The following is a 14,580-nucleotide window of genomic DNA, read 5'->3' as shown; positions in this document are numbered from 1 at the left end:
GTCAGAATCTCTTTGGGAAAAGTCTGGACCCTCTGGACCACAGCGGAGATGATGGTACTAGCCGACACCCGGGACCGGAGTCTAAGTGGCACCTGGTCTTCGCCAGAGCCCACCGCAAAGCGGGATGGTCTTACTGTCCGGGCCTGGGAACGGGACTGCAGGAGCCATCCGCGATCCGCGACATGGATCGGGGGTGCATCCGTGACAAAACCCACCCTGTATCACCCCATTCTATTAACTTCACCCCAAACTGTTCAAAACAGCAGGTAGAAAGCCTGTTAACCCTTGTTATCCCTTTATGTATTTTACAGAAATTCATACAAAATGAAGGTTTTATTTGGAATTCACTAATATTTATCATTAATACATTAATTTAGCTGAAAAATGTACCCACTTTAATTGAATAAAAGTAGAAAATGCATCTAGGAATATATTGGGCAGTTTTTTCCAAGTAAGGGAAGCGTGGAAGGGAAGGAGCCATTGAGCTTTTGTAGGGCAGAATAGTTTTCAGGTGCCATAACGTGTTTGGCACCCTGAAGCCGCATCACACGTGAAATTTTGGTTGCATTTTGAAACACAAGAAACATAAGATTGAATTTACCGCGAATTTAGTTAACATGTTGGAAACATTAATGTGATTACGAGTGGAGCCTTTGGATTGCGTTTCCAAACACAACCAAAATACAATGTGTGAATGTGACCTCAGGTACCACAAACCCTTGTCCCAGAGAATTTGTAAACTTTTTATCATGTGGCATAGGGGCCATATTAACCCAATTTTCTATTTTACTTTCTGTTTTGTCTGTATTTCACTTTCTGTAAGGGTAATGATTGTCAGTTTTCGTTTTGAACAGGTCTACTTGTCCCTAATTTGATGGTTTGTTTTATTGAACACCACTGTGTGCTTTTCTATGCTTTGCTTCCATCCATTAAAAGAAGGCGTCACGGATGCCCCCGTGATCCACGTCATGGATCGCGGGCACACCCATACCCCTCTCCGTGGCGCCGCCTGGGTCCCCACACCAAACTCACCTCTCCATGCTCCTGCTCCCATCCAGCCGGCATTTAAAGATTTAAAGGGCCAGCGCACCACTGATTGTCGCTGGCACTTCTGGGTTTCCTTAAAGGCCAGTTGTTCCCAGGATTCCCTGCCGGATCTTTGTGTTCTCAGCCTCAGTGAAAGCTTCCCTGTGCTTGTTCCCTGTGTTCCTGTATCTGTCTTGTCTTGATCTCCCATTGCCGACCACGGACCCTCTGACCTCTACCGCCAGCCCTGACTACCAGCCTGTACCCGATTGTGAGTCTGAACGTCAATTCTGTACAGCAACCTTAGCTGCCACCGCAGGCTAGTCGCATCTGTGGAACGACCTGGTGGCACCTCGCTGTAGCAAGACCATCCCACTTTGCGGTGGGCTCTTGTGAAGACCAGGTGCCACTTAGACTCCAGTCCCAGGTGTCGGCTTGTACCATCTCCTACAGTGGTCCAGGAGGTCCACTGACCCTGAGCCCTGACAGAAGGCATATAAAATAGAAACAAGCACTTCAATAGGCAGGTCAATGCTGGGTTTAGAGATTTAGCAAATCTATTAGTTGATTCATAAAACCATGAATTTAATTATTTTATTATTTTACTAATTTTATTTATTTTATGCTTTATACAGATCCACTTAGGACAGATCTTTTTGTATATTGATTGTCAATGTCTATTGATTTAAATTGACTTACATTATTGTCTGTTTGCGCTATGTCAGTTAGGCATTTTGTTATTATTGCTTTAGTGGAAAATTAAAGGGCTATTCTAAGAATAAGCATAATTCATATTGTTATTTGAATTTTTGCTTTCTTTAGCAGAAAAATGTTGTGGGCATACACTATAATGAAGATTTAAAATGCCACTGGCACTTTAATCAGTCCATTAATTCTGTTCTTGTAGAGGAGACACAGGGCAGAACATCGACCCTGGTCACATGTCCTGTACCTGCCTGGGTAAGTCATGTGATCATCACTATGTTTGGCTGTAGTTGGTTGCATGCAGTGCATTCTGTATAGCCAGGGTTCTGGTGAGACATTATCTAGTGTAGTATTGAACAGGACAGTCTGTTAGATCCCCACTGGGAGCAGAGCATAAAAGGGAGGAACTATTACTGACAACTGAGGGATCATGGGAGATGTAGTATCTTGTGTGAGCCATTTTGGACTTAACTCCACCTACTTTAGAAAGCCCATAAAATTTGGTGAATCGTCAAAGCAAAATTGAGCTTTGGTGTATTCATTTATTTATAGTATTTTGATAGCTCTGAAATTTATTAAACAAGATAGAACTTTTGTATAAAAAAAGTTATATATCATTTTTCAGGACAACTACAAAAATATTGGTTTTGAGATCTTGAATGATTTGCTCATCTCTAGCTGGAATAAAGAAAAGATTATAGAGTGTGTTTTTACTTGTTGGGTATTTTGGAAACTGGTAGCCCCGAGAGTGCAGCAAGAGTGTGCTCTGTAATGCCAGCATAGTTCATTGATTCAATCTTGTCTATATACTACAGATGTTTCCTCTGCTTCACCCTAAAAATGGTTTACAGAGTTTGTATTTTACGTTCAGGGTTCTCTAAGGAGTTGAAGGGAAATTCATGAGTTAAAAATATATTGTGAAATTTATTGTAAACCCTCATAGACTTCTAGGTAGATTAAATAACAAGACAGACCTATCAGCTTAATATTCTGCTTTTTGAAAAGTTACATATTAATAGTATCCAAAACAACCATTTATCTAGTTGTAGTTCAATTGACAGGACAGTAAATTTATTAGTCCACATATATTGGGAAGACATGCCTGTGTTTGCTTCTCTATACATCTCCACCACTTTCTATAGTGACTGTCATGCATACATAGCAGCCTATCAATTATTGGCCAATGAGAATAGGGAATGCTCTACTCATAGAAATTCCTGTCCAGTGTAAACTTTAAGAGCACAGAGCAGTAGACCACCAGGGATACTCAGATACAAGGTAGCAAACATTTAGACCACAGTAGACCATCAGGTATAAACTATTATCATTAACTCCTTAGCTACTGTATGTGTGTGGTTATGTGGTTTATAGAAAACTAGTAAGGTAAGTATAACTGGAATGGAACGGACAGGGATTTTGTCATCAATGCACCTATACTCGCCCTTTTAACTCCCTTTTAATTTAATGAGTTGTCATGATGCAATAAAATAAGGGTTCATTTGTGAGTACAAGCGAGCAGGAATAGTCAAAACCATAGGTTAAATGTATAGTACCTGTGTGAACATTGATGTTACTGATGATTTTAATATGAACCTTATGGGTCTTATGACACTAATTTGTCACTACTTTACAAAAGTGATTTATGCAACTGTATCTTTGAGCAAAAATATACTTGTGTTTTGTTTCATACATTTCCTAATAATGAATACTACACAATAAATAAAACATTTGAAATATAATGTACATAACTAATATCACCATAGATGTTGGTTCTGTGGTTTTGCAGAAGGAAAGCAGTACATTTAGCACTATATCATAATATAGTTAAAGAACTGGTATTACTTTGTAGCAGAATTACATGCCATGTGTAGCTCAGTTCCATACAAAACAGGTTAACAAGCTCTTCTTTTACTGACTTAGAATGTCAATGAGCACAAAAGGCAGCTTACTTGAACAGTCTGTTATCGACCTGGCTCCAGTCATAGTCGTCGTTCCGTAAAATGGACATGACAGGCAATAAGATTTCCCCGGTTCCGGCTGATAGTAGTCCCTTGGACAAGGAAAGCATGGCACCAGTCCAGACCGTGAAAACTCACCGGCGTGGCACGGAACTTAAATGTAAATACAGGATGGTAAAATAAATTTTTTCAAACTTGGATCCACAATCAAATCACTATGCAATAAATCACAAAATGAGAATATTATTCTGACAAATGACATAAGATTGAAGAATAACTAAAACTGTTTATTTTTACATGATACTATACGTTTTATTTATTTATACAATGAATATTTAAATGAATATATAATTTATACTTACTAACAATTAATGCATAATGCAAAATACAAATTAAAATAAGATTATTTTCAATAAATCAGCTTCATAAATGTCAAAATAATTAAAACAAATGTAAGTGATAATCTAACTATAATTTTATTTAGCTGTGTTCTCACTGTCAAGTGTAAAAAAATAAAGCTAACTATAAAGCAAACTCTACACATTCAGTGTATATGGTCATACAGAATGAAATAGATTTTATGCTGGTTACCATTTACTTAAAAGGAAATAAAGGGAATAAAAAGCATAAGCCAGGGACACTTACTTATAGATCCAGGCATGGTGACTCTGCTATTCTTCTTATATTTGTTATCCATGACATCCTGAGGGGTGTTACCAGAGCCCTACATGTTCCAGATTCACAGGCTGTTACATGCAGGTGTACTTCGCCCTCCTACTGTTTCCTGAAACTTCCTGTGTTGCAGTGAGATTACATCAGGCAGAGGGAAGGGGAAGTGCTAAGGGATCAGAGGGGGGTGGGTGAGGGAGTCTAACAGACTATGAAGCTTCAGTATGGTGGGGCACTAATAACGCCCCAGAGTCCCTCAGGCTCATTAGCATAATTGTAAAAAATTTATTTTAGAAGGGAGGAGGCCATGGATAACAAATATTAGATGATTACTAGAGATGAGCGAGCACTAAAATGCTCGGGTGCTCGTTACTCGAGCCGAACATTTCCCGATGCTCGAGTGCTCGTTTCGAGTAACGAGCCCCATTGAAATCAATGGGAGACCCGAGCATTTTTCAGTAAAATTACAAACTGAATGAGCACAGTGAAAGAACACAGTGCAGAACAGATTGCAGATATTCGCGAACATCTGTGATCTGTTCCAGAGACACGCGTGCAGAACGGTGTTCTCCGCAATAGTATTTGAAGAACAATATGTTTAGAGAACAACTTGCAGATGTTGCCAAACATCTGCAATGTGTTCTTCACACATATTGTTCTTCAAATACTATTGCGGAGAACACCGTTCTGCACGCGTGTCTCCGGAGCAGATCGCAGATGTTCCCGAACATCTGCAATCTATTCTGCACTGTGTTCTTCAATTAAATGATTAAATTAAATGTTTTAATTGTATTTTTTACTGTTCTTCACTTCTTCTTTTTTAATTAAATGCTCGTTATCGAGCAGGGCAAATACTCGTCCGAGCAACGAGCCGGTCCGAGTATGCTAATACTCGACCGAGCATCACGCTCGGATGAGTATACTCGCTCATCACTAATGATTACCACAGTCCCTGGACCTATGAGTATGTGTTCCTGGCTTATGCTTGATTTTGATGGTAGAGCTCCTTTAAGACAGTATGCCCTTAAAGGGAAATTCTCAACTGGGCATTCACTTTTCATTTAATTTGTTTTCCATATACAAACATTATCGATGCCCCCACTACCACCTAGACTCAGTGCTCATTACCACATGACGGCTGTTGGTCATCTCGGCCATTTTATATGCATCGTATCAGAGGACAACAATCTCATTTCTATGGGTCAACTTGGCTACATTTATGGGAAATTATCTTTACACTTTTTTAAAATGAATATCCAATTGAAGAAATGTATCGATAAGCCAGGTGAATTGAATGTGGATAACCTTTTAAGTACATTTCAGTAAAAGCGCAGTATCTTAGGATTCTTTATATATCACTTATATACATGACATATTAACATGCAATGTAAATTGACATAATAATGCTCGTAACAAACCTCCACATTCTGAGACGTCCACTGATCCTCTTTTAACTGTTGACATTCCTTTAAGGCAAGAGATACAGAACTTTGCTCCCATCACTGGTTGGTAAGTGCCATGTGGACAAGACTCACAGGTTTCAAGACCATTTGAAGAATATGTTCCAGATTTGCACTGAGCTGAATACAAAGACAACCCTGTGATGATTTTGTCTATTTTAATTTTTTTAATGTTTAGAAAAGTATATTTTGGGGAAATGGCAATCAATTGTCTGTGCATTGAAGATGAACTCAAGTAAAACCAAAATTGATTTTTCATCTAAAAGATGTTCTGCACTAGTTATAGCAGACAAAGACTGGCCATGTAGATTTGAAAAATCTTGTAGGCATCTTAGATATACTTTTGTTTCCTCATGTGCATGATTTGGTGCATGATGAATTTGACTTGAGGTGATGAAATGAAATAAAGGAGCTTTGTCTGCCTTGGACAACTATTTGCTAGTAAAAGGATCATATCAATTAAATGTGACTTGAATATCTCAATGTTTGGTGTTGACTAACGGGAACTTGTACTGAATCCAAAATTAACAGAAGGAGGAAGTGCAGTGCTGCACTGTGCAAAATAGGATGCAGTCCCAGGCAATGGGTGCAAGCCTCTTACCAGAACTGACTTCTCGGTCTAAAATGTAGTACAGCAAAGAATCCACGGAGGCAGCACTTAAATTGATTGTGGTGATTATTCCACACACCATGTTCCAGTATAAAATTACAATATTGCAGCTTCTCATTGAAGCCATTTTCACTTTGGATTCCAGGTCCAAAAAGAATTTTCAAGTTCATATCTGCTCATTACTAGTTGTAGTTATTCACTGGAAGAATAAAACCACCACTATTAACTATACTGCTGCTTCGGATCTTCTTTGCTAAACCCAATACTAGGAGTATCCAGTGTTTCCAGTTTTACAAAGCGTTTTGACTATGCATGTGGAGGCACTTTTCACTAATGTCTATGATGATAAGGAGACAAAGACAATCCCACTAGCAACAGTGGACCAAGCTCACTTATCAGACAATATTTTTAGTTTTCCAGACAAATCATTTTAAAAAATCATTTTTGTTATAGCTGATTCATGTTGTCTTTTAAGCCATGAAAACATCTCCCATCATAGAAATATTAGTCTGACTAATTCAGCATAAAATGCTGTTAGTTAACACCATAACAATATGTCATCTGTTTATTTCATGCGCTGGCACTTAGTGCAATCAAATAAATTATCCATGAACACATTGGGGGTCATTTATTAAGGGCCCGATTCGCGTTTTCCCGACGTGTTACCCGAATATTTCCGTTTTGCGCCGCTTGTACTTAAATTGCCCCGGGATTTTGGCGCACGCGATCGGATTGTGGCGCATCGGCGCTGGCATGCGCGCGACGGAAATCGGGGGGCGTGGCCGAACGAAAACCCGACGTATTCGGAAAAACCGCCGCATTTAAAAACCGAAAATGTGTCGCATAAGGACCGCTTACCTTCACCTGGTCCAGCTCGGTGCATTCCGGCGCGATGAGTTTACTTTCAGCGCAGCAGCGCCACCTGGTGGACGGCGGAAGAACTACCTTATTAAATCCCGGCCGGACCCGAATCCAGAGCGGAGAAGCCGCCGCTGGAACGCGAATGGACCGGGTAAGTAAATTTGCCCCATTGAGATAAAAAAAATTAGTTGTGATTTGTCTGAAGTCTGGCTCAAAACTTTTAGAGCTATCTTTTAAATGGATTTTGTGCTTTGGCAACTTTGTCTGCCTTGTAATTTTAGAAAAATATTTGTTTCTCAAATGCAAATCAGTTTAAATTATGTCCAATCAGTGTGCTTCTAAATACCGTACATACTCGAGTATAAGACAAGTTTTTTAGCACAACTTTTGCCCCACACAGCTTATTTTCAATTATACAAAAACATTAATTTAGTACTTACCTCTGGCCCTCCCCTCTTTTCCTGTGCTCTTTGCTTCCTGTGCAGTAGCCCGCTTACAAAATATGAGGCAGTGGGGTCTCTACCTGATTATTTCACAGTGCGTGCTGCTACACAGTAAGACAAGAGACCAAAGGGGCTGTGGGGAGCCCCAGAGGTAAGTACTACGCGGCGCTCGCCAATTTCCGTCAGCTAAATAGAGATTAATGGAGCAGAATGATCATGTGCAGCCTTCTGCTCCATTAGGCTGAGGAGGCAGCACTTAAATTGATTGTGGTCTCAGGACTGAGACCCCCACTGATTAGAAAGTTAGGCCCTATCTCTTGGATAGGGCCTAACCTGCCTTCATGGGTAAACCCCTTTAATATTACAAACTTGGTGAAAAAATGCATCTGCAACATTTTCTTGTTGGCTTGGATTTTAGGGCATTCACTGTGTGCCCGAAATGACATATCTACTTTTATTCTTTGGGTCGTCATGGTCACGGTGATACCAAATTTATAAAGGTTCTTATAATGTTTTCAGAGATTTAAATTAAAACCTCCTGCGAAACCTTTTGCAAAATGAGATGACGTTTTCAGTACTACCATTTTGAGGACTGTGCAGATTTTTGATCACTCTTTATAAATTTTTTATATAGCAAAATGGCGAAAAAGGGGCATTTTTGACTTTGGGTGCTTTGGGGTCTAAAAAAGATCAGACATTTTTACTGTTTATTTATATTCATATCAGTTCTAGGCAAAGGGGGATGATTTTAATTCATTGTTTTGTTTAAGTAATTTTTTTTTTCACTTTTAACATTTTTTTTAATACTATTTTTCAGACTCCCTTGATCATACCATACTAAAGTATGGCAGTGTATGGGGATTTTTCTCCTCATTCATTACAATGTGGATGTTGGGGAGTCACGGGGAATAACAAGCTTCACCACGTTCCACCATGCAAACTACCACGATCCATGCTAGCACTGATCTTGGGGGTTAATGGTGGGTGTTTACTACAATATGTTTTCCCAATTTTATGTGGTAAAATTAGGCGTTGGCTAATATGTTATATATGGTATATGACTTCTCTTTAAAACAAGAAGCCTTTGTGTTATGCTTTTGTATATTCATTGGATAGAATATACACATTTGTGTATTCAAACTATGCAAAGAGAATTATGTGGCATAAAACGGATAATAGTAATCACAGTAGTAGTACTTTATATTAATATATACATTATACTAATTATATACTGTATTACACACTGTCTTGTTAAATTATTTTCTGTTCTTATTATTTGCATGTATAAAGTTCTACTGCGCATCATGCATTTGTTCTAGTATATTAAATCTGACCGTAAGTAGGAAACACAGTTGAAATACCTAATAGTAATCACCAATATGACTTTTAATGTTGGTGACTAAGGACTCTTAGCCGGGCCTTTTCGCGACAGCCTAATCTAAGTTGGAAAGAACTCCTCTGTTGCACATTGGTTAGGTGAACACCTTAAATAAAATTACTAAAAATCATATTGATGAAGACTACTTGTTCCAAAACCAAGCCCTCTCACAGCTGTATTGAAAAATTAAAAAAAATTGAAATGCCACAAAACAACAGGTTTTAAATCTAATCAGGGAAGCTTGATCTTTTATATGGCACAGTCAATGTTCATCGTAGCATCTTGAAGGATGGAAAACATTTTCTCTTGGACACTCTACAACTGCATTTGGATGACAAAGGGTTACGTGGTACTCAGAGGTTTAACAGTGATCTAAGTGTCTGCATCTTTGGGTTCACTATTGGGAAATAAACTGAAAGTCTTACAATGTTTTGATCGGAAAGCGAGATTAGAAAATTTGCAAACAGACCAACACATCAATAAAGTTTAAATTAAATGAATACTGCTTAGAAGGCTGTTCAAAATGAAAATGGTGAGTAGTAACCAGCACTTTGTGTTCTAGCTCATTGAGTTAGCTCCCCATATAAAGACCTTGGTGGCAATTTATCAACAAACAAATACTAAGCTGACCAAAACTGACAATAGTGAGAAAGTCACAGTAAATTTTAAGTAATAGAGGGGTAATCCCCACACATGCCCCCTTTGGATATGATATATGATAGATAGTGACACAAGGATTTGAGTCTTTGAAATAGCTTATTAATTTACTTTGAATGTATCAAATGTATCAACTGTCAAGTATCAAATGTATCAACTGTCAAGTATCGAATGTATCAACTGTCAAGTATCAAATGTATCAACTGTCAAGTATCGAATTTATCAACTGTCAAGCATTAGAAACAAAAAGAGCCAGCTTGTGGTAAACTAAACCTGATCTACAGCTGATATTTTAATCACCATTGTATATTAAGTACTACTTACTTTTTTGTCATTACTAAATAAAGGTTATGTTTTAAATGATTAATAGGTTGAATTACCCTCTGAGCTTTTTAGTATCAATAGGTAATGAGTTGTGTGCCAGTCTTGACATTCCCCCCTCCAGCCGCAATGAATATACTAAGAGGCACCAGGCTCTTAGCATATTTGGCCCGCAATCCTGTATCAATATTAATTCTATGTAAGCTGTACAAGGCTATAGTAAGTTTACCGAGCAGGGTGCCTCCACCCTGGCTCGCCCCATACCCAGCTCTGTCTGAACACTTGTTGTGAGGGTGGCTATTTTGGAAAAAGTGCAAAGCAATAAATTGCAACTTTTTATATATCTTGTACACCAGAAACTGCCATACACTGGATGATAAATACCCCCACCAACGTTATGTACTCCACAGTCAAGGATTGTGCTGTTTTTTTTTTTTTTGCAGGAATTTTTTTATTCTTTTATTGAGCAATAACCATAATTTCTAGACAATGGGGTAAGGGAATTGTGCTGTTTTAAAAAGAATGTTTGTAAACCAAGTTCAGGTCAACTATTGCTCCATGTCCCCCTCTACCCCATCCAGTTTGGATTTTGACCGTGAGATTCTAATGTCTCTCAATAACATGCTCTTATTCTTTCAATCTAATGAGGTATAACAGTGGCTGCAATACACCAGTACCTACCTTTGCATTCCGAAATACGCTTTGAATGCAGGTATTCAGTGTAGGTACCAGTAGGGCAGTTTTTACATTCCATTTGGCCTTCTTCTTCCTGGTATGATCCAATCCAACAGCTTTCACATGTGCTGTGTTCCAGGGAATAAAATGTACCTTTTGGGCAGTTTACTGTAGGAAGAAGAAAACAAGTGAATAGTCTAGCCATCACATTACAATGCCAAGACAGATAAAAAGCACAGAGCTGCAGGCTACCAGCATCAAAAGACACTTATACAAAGGCTTAATTGCTCTTCTTGATCCAGTTCCTACTAATCACAGTGATAAATTCATGGCGAGCTCTACAACATGATCTTTATAGCTAAGTAATAGCTGTCTATCTACTGCAAGTTACGATCAGTTGATGAAAAAGTGCAAAGTTAAGAAGATTATGTCTGATTTATCTTAATCCTATAATGTACCTCTAGAGTTCAGCACTCTCCATTGATCAACACATTCTGAAAGACAGACACTCAGCTTCTTTATAGAGCAAGATATCCTTTCATACCTTATTATAACATTTAATAAATAAACCTGATTACATATTGATTTTTTTTCTCTATGAACTACAGATGGGAATAAAAATTATGACACAAGCGAAATTGCACTAAAGTGTCATTTAGCAAAGTCAACCTAAAAAGTAACACAAACATGACTTAGATAACTAATATTATACCATTTGTATGACATGTAAAAATATGTTAAACCTTTATACCTTTTGCTATAAAAATGATTGTTCTTTCAAGTTTTTTTCTGTTACCATTTAGCTATAAAGGCAATAAGAGAGGCTAAACACTTGTATTTATAGCAGGTTTTCTCTTAACAAAACAAGTCCTTGTGCTTCCATTTTTATGAAATTCATAATAGGTACTGCAGATAAATAAATAGATCTGGATAGATATGTGATTCATAGATTTTCTTTTTAGAAAAGATGGACTATTGGCTTCCGCCCCCAAAGAGTTTGTAATGCATATCCATTAAAGTGGCTGTTTGAGACTATTAATTTTTGGCAGGCAGCATCGCAAGAAATAACTAAAAAATAAAGTCACACTGTTTTCTGCAACCGATGATGCAAGACATACCTAGTTCCACCTAAGGCTGGATATAAAGCGCATCAGGAGTCACTCCTCCCTGAATGCACATAAATTTAGTCCTGAATTCAAGTTTTTTTTAACACAGCAGTACAGGAGTTGCTACTTTCCTAATACAAGCACTTAGGTTTAAGGCCCCTTTCACACTTGCGTTTTTCACGCACGTTGCACTCTGAGACATATGCAAGTGCAATGCAAGTGCAATGCGTTTTTCACGCATCAATTGCCATAGAAAAGATAGAGCTCAGTCCTGAGTCCATTACACGCGCAATACCTGCGCGTGAAAAAACGCATTGAAATTGCATTGAAAACGCGCGTGAAAAACTGAGACACTGAACAAACTCTGACTGAAAACTGATTGCACTCTGATGCAAAATGTGCGTTTTTCACTGACCAAACCCTGATCACACCCTCATGAAACTCTGACGTGATCTGCAACGCAAGTGTGGAAGGGGCCTAAATGTATCTACATTCAGGGAGGATCTAACATGCAGTTCAAGCACATTGGGGCACATTTACTAAGGGCCGTGCACCAGTTTTCTGTCGGACTTTGCACATTCTTTTCACTGCAAAATGCTTGCACAGTTATTTAAAAAAGTGTCCCTTTTGTGTCACGGGTCCATTATTCTTCTCAAGACACAAAAATGTCACAATGCCCTTGTTAAAGGTTTTGGTACACGCTGTCCGGCCAGTTTAGGGAGCACCAGATTAGCTCTCTGCACTGTTTTTAGTAAATGTGCCCCATTGTGTCAATGTGGCCTACTGGAGGTATCCAAAAGAAGTCAGAATTAGGGTCCATTCACACACGGTATGCCCACCACGCGGGCATACCGCCATGTGCTGGAGAGGAGGAGGAGGTGACCCCTCCTCCCTCCATAGAGAATAGCGGCGCACGGCCGCACACACGCCGAAAGATAGAGCATGCTCTATCTTTTTGCGGTGTGCGGCCCGGATCTGCGCCGCAACGCTATTGCCGTCTATGGGGACGTACATGCGGCCGCAAATTTGCGGCCGCATGTACATCCCCGCAGACGACCATGTGAATGTTCCCTTATGTTGCAGGTTGCACAGTGACAAACAGAGAAATGCCACACTGAAAGTGGGGGGAAGGTTGTCAGAGAAGCAGATATTACTACTTTTGTCATATGCCCATGATGTCTGGCACAAAAAGAATATTCACACAGAGACCCTTTTGTTTAACACATATACCGCATCACTTCATGTAATAATGCAGAGACATGCTGACAATTGGGATGGGGGCACCACAGCATCAGGGTGATTATTGTTATAAAATAGTACATTTGACTAATTTCAATAGAAACACAGTAAGATACCTATATATCTGTCAGAGAACCCCTATTAAAGAGACCCTGTCACCATGGTCTTGAAAGATGAAATTCTCATTTTTACATTGACAACTCAACCATGGTTATACCTGCTATTCTGCAAGATAGTAGTATATGAAGTTATGCCCCCTCAAGTTATGAATCCCTCTTAACAGCTCATTTGTATATGACTTTGGAGACATTTTTTTTTTAGAGGAGACTATGCAAACTATGCCAGTTTTACCATTCATCATTAGACACTGATAAATCTGGCTCAGTATATACACACCAGTATTTCAGGAGGCTTGGTTTACAATCCCTGATCCGAGTAGTAGATAGATTTAAGAAGTATTGTTCTAATACAGTGATGGCCAACCTATGACACGCGTGTCAGTGCTGACACGCATAGCCATTTTCAGTGACACGCGGCCGCCGGAGAGTTAAGTTTCATCCTCTGCTCCTACACGGCCAGGTGCAGTAGTCGGGAGGCTGAGAGATTGTCCAGCACGTTGTAAATAGATGATGTGGAAAATCTCCATATACTGCCATCCTACCATGGTAGGATCAATCACACAACCTAGGATTAAAGTACCCTAGAAGTTAAATAATTATACATATTTGTTATTTAAACTATAAATATCACAAAATTCTGTTTTTTTTTTTTTGTTTTTTTTTTGTCAAGGTGACACACCACCCGAGTTATGCTCATTTTTTTGGCAACCAAGCTCAAAAGGTTGCCCATCACTGTTCTAATACAACACCCAGGCATATGTTACCCTTTTTTCTAATCCCGGGCACCTCCTTTAAACAGAGTGAAATAATTACAATGTGTCCTTCTGTTAACAGTACATGTGGGGCTGCGTCACTGTATATATTCATATTTTCTACATTTCCATTGATTTCTACGGATTCTTCTCTTGCTGATATAACCTCATTTCCATTTCATCCCCTGTCACTGCTAGTCTCCTGGCACATGTTTACTTGTCCTTCTATATGTTCTACAAGCGTCCTTCTACAGTGTTCCCGCATAGAATAATAGTTTGATTTGCTTGTATTCACTAAAATCTAAATAATAAAAACAACCTCCAAGTAAAAACAGTAAAAGCGCAGCTTATTATCTTTTTATTCTCTATACTAAGCAACATCCAGTTTTGCCTGCACTCTGTGCTCACCGCATATACAGTGCAATATTAAATCCAATCCATTCCATGTTTATTGTGCTCAGCTTTCCATATGGGACACATTAGTGAATTTCTGTTCTTGAAAGTAGCAACATATTTTGCATTCTTGCTTACTTCATGTTCTATTTAAAGATCTCCACTAGGTTTCTTGCTCTTATAATGCTTGATTAATGTTTACCTTTCA

The 14,580-nt window shown here is 38.8% G+C and overlaps 1 protein-coding gene across 4 annotated transcripts in view; it reads right to left on the bottom strand.

Moving 5' to 3' along the window:
- SVEP1 (sushi, von Willebrand factor type A, EGF and pentraxin domain containing 1) overlaps positions 1-14,580 on the bottom strand; it is a 238,977-nt gene that overhangs the window by 122,071 nt on the left and 102,326 nt on the right. For all 4 annotated transcript variants that reach the window (XM_072154359.1, XM_072154368.1, XM_072154377.1 and 1 more), the window contains exons 17-19: positions 10,770-10,931; positions 5,777-5,938; positions 3,681-3,842 (exon numbers count right to left, since the gene is read on the bottom strand). In XM_072154359.1, coding sequence (XP_072010460.1) covers positions 3,681-3,842; positions 5,777-5,938; positions 10,770-10,931 — 486 coding nt within the window. The remainder of the gene's footprint in view (positions 1-3,680; positions 3,843-5,776; positions 5,939-10,769; positions 10,932-14,580) is intronic.

This window comes from Engystomops pustulosus, chromosome 1, assembly GCF_040894005.1.
Source record: "Engystomops pustulosus chromosome 1, aEngPut4.maternal, whole genome shotgun sequence".
In the NCBI taxonomy this organism is placed as follows: Eukaryota; Metazoa; Chordata; class Amphibia; order Anura; family Leptodactylidae; genus Engystomops; species Engystomops pustulosus.
Note: the sequence above shows the minus strand (reverse complement) of the source record. Positions and strands in the feature narration are given on the sequence as shown.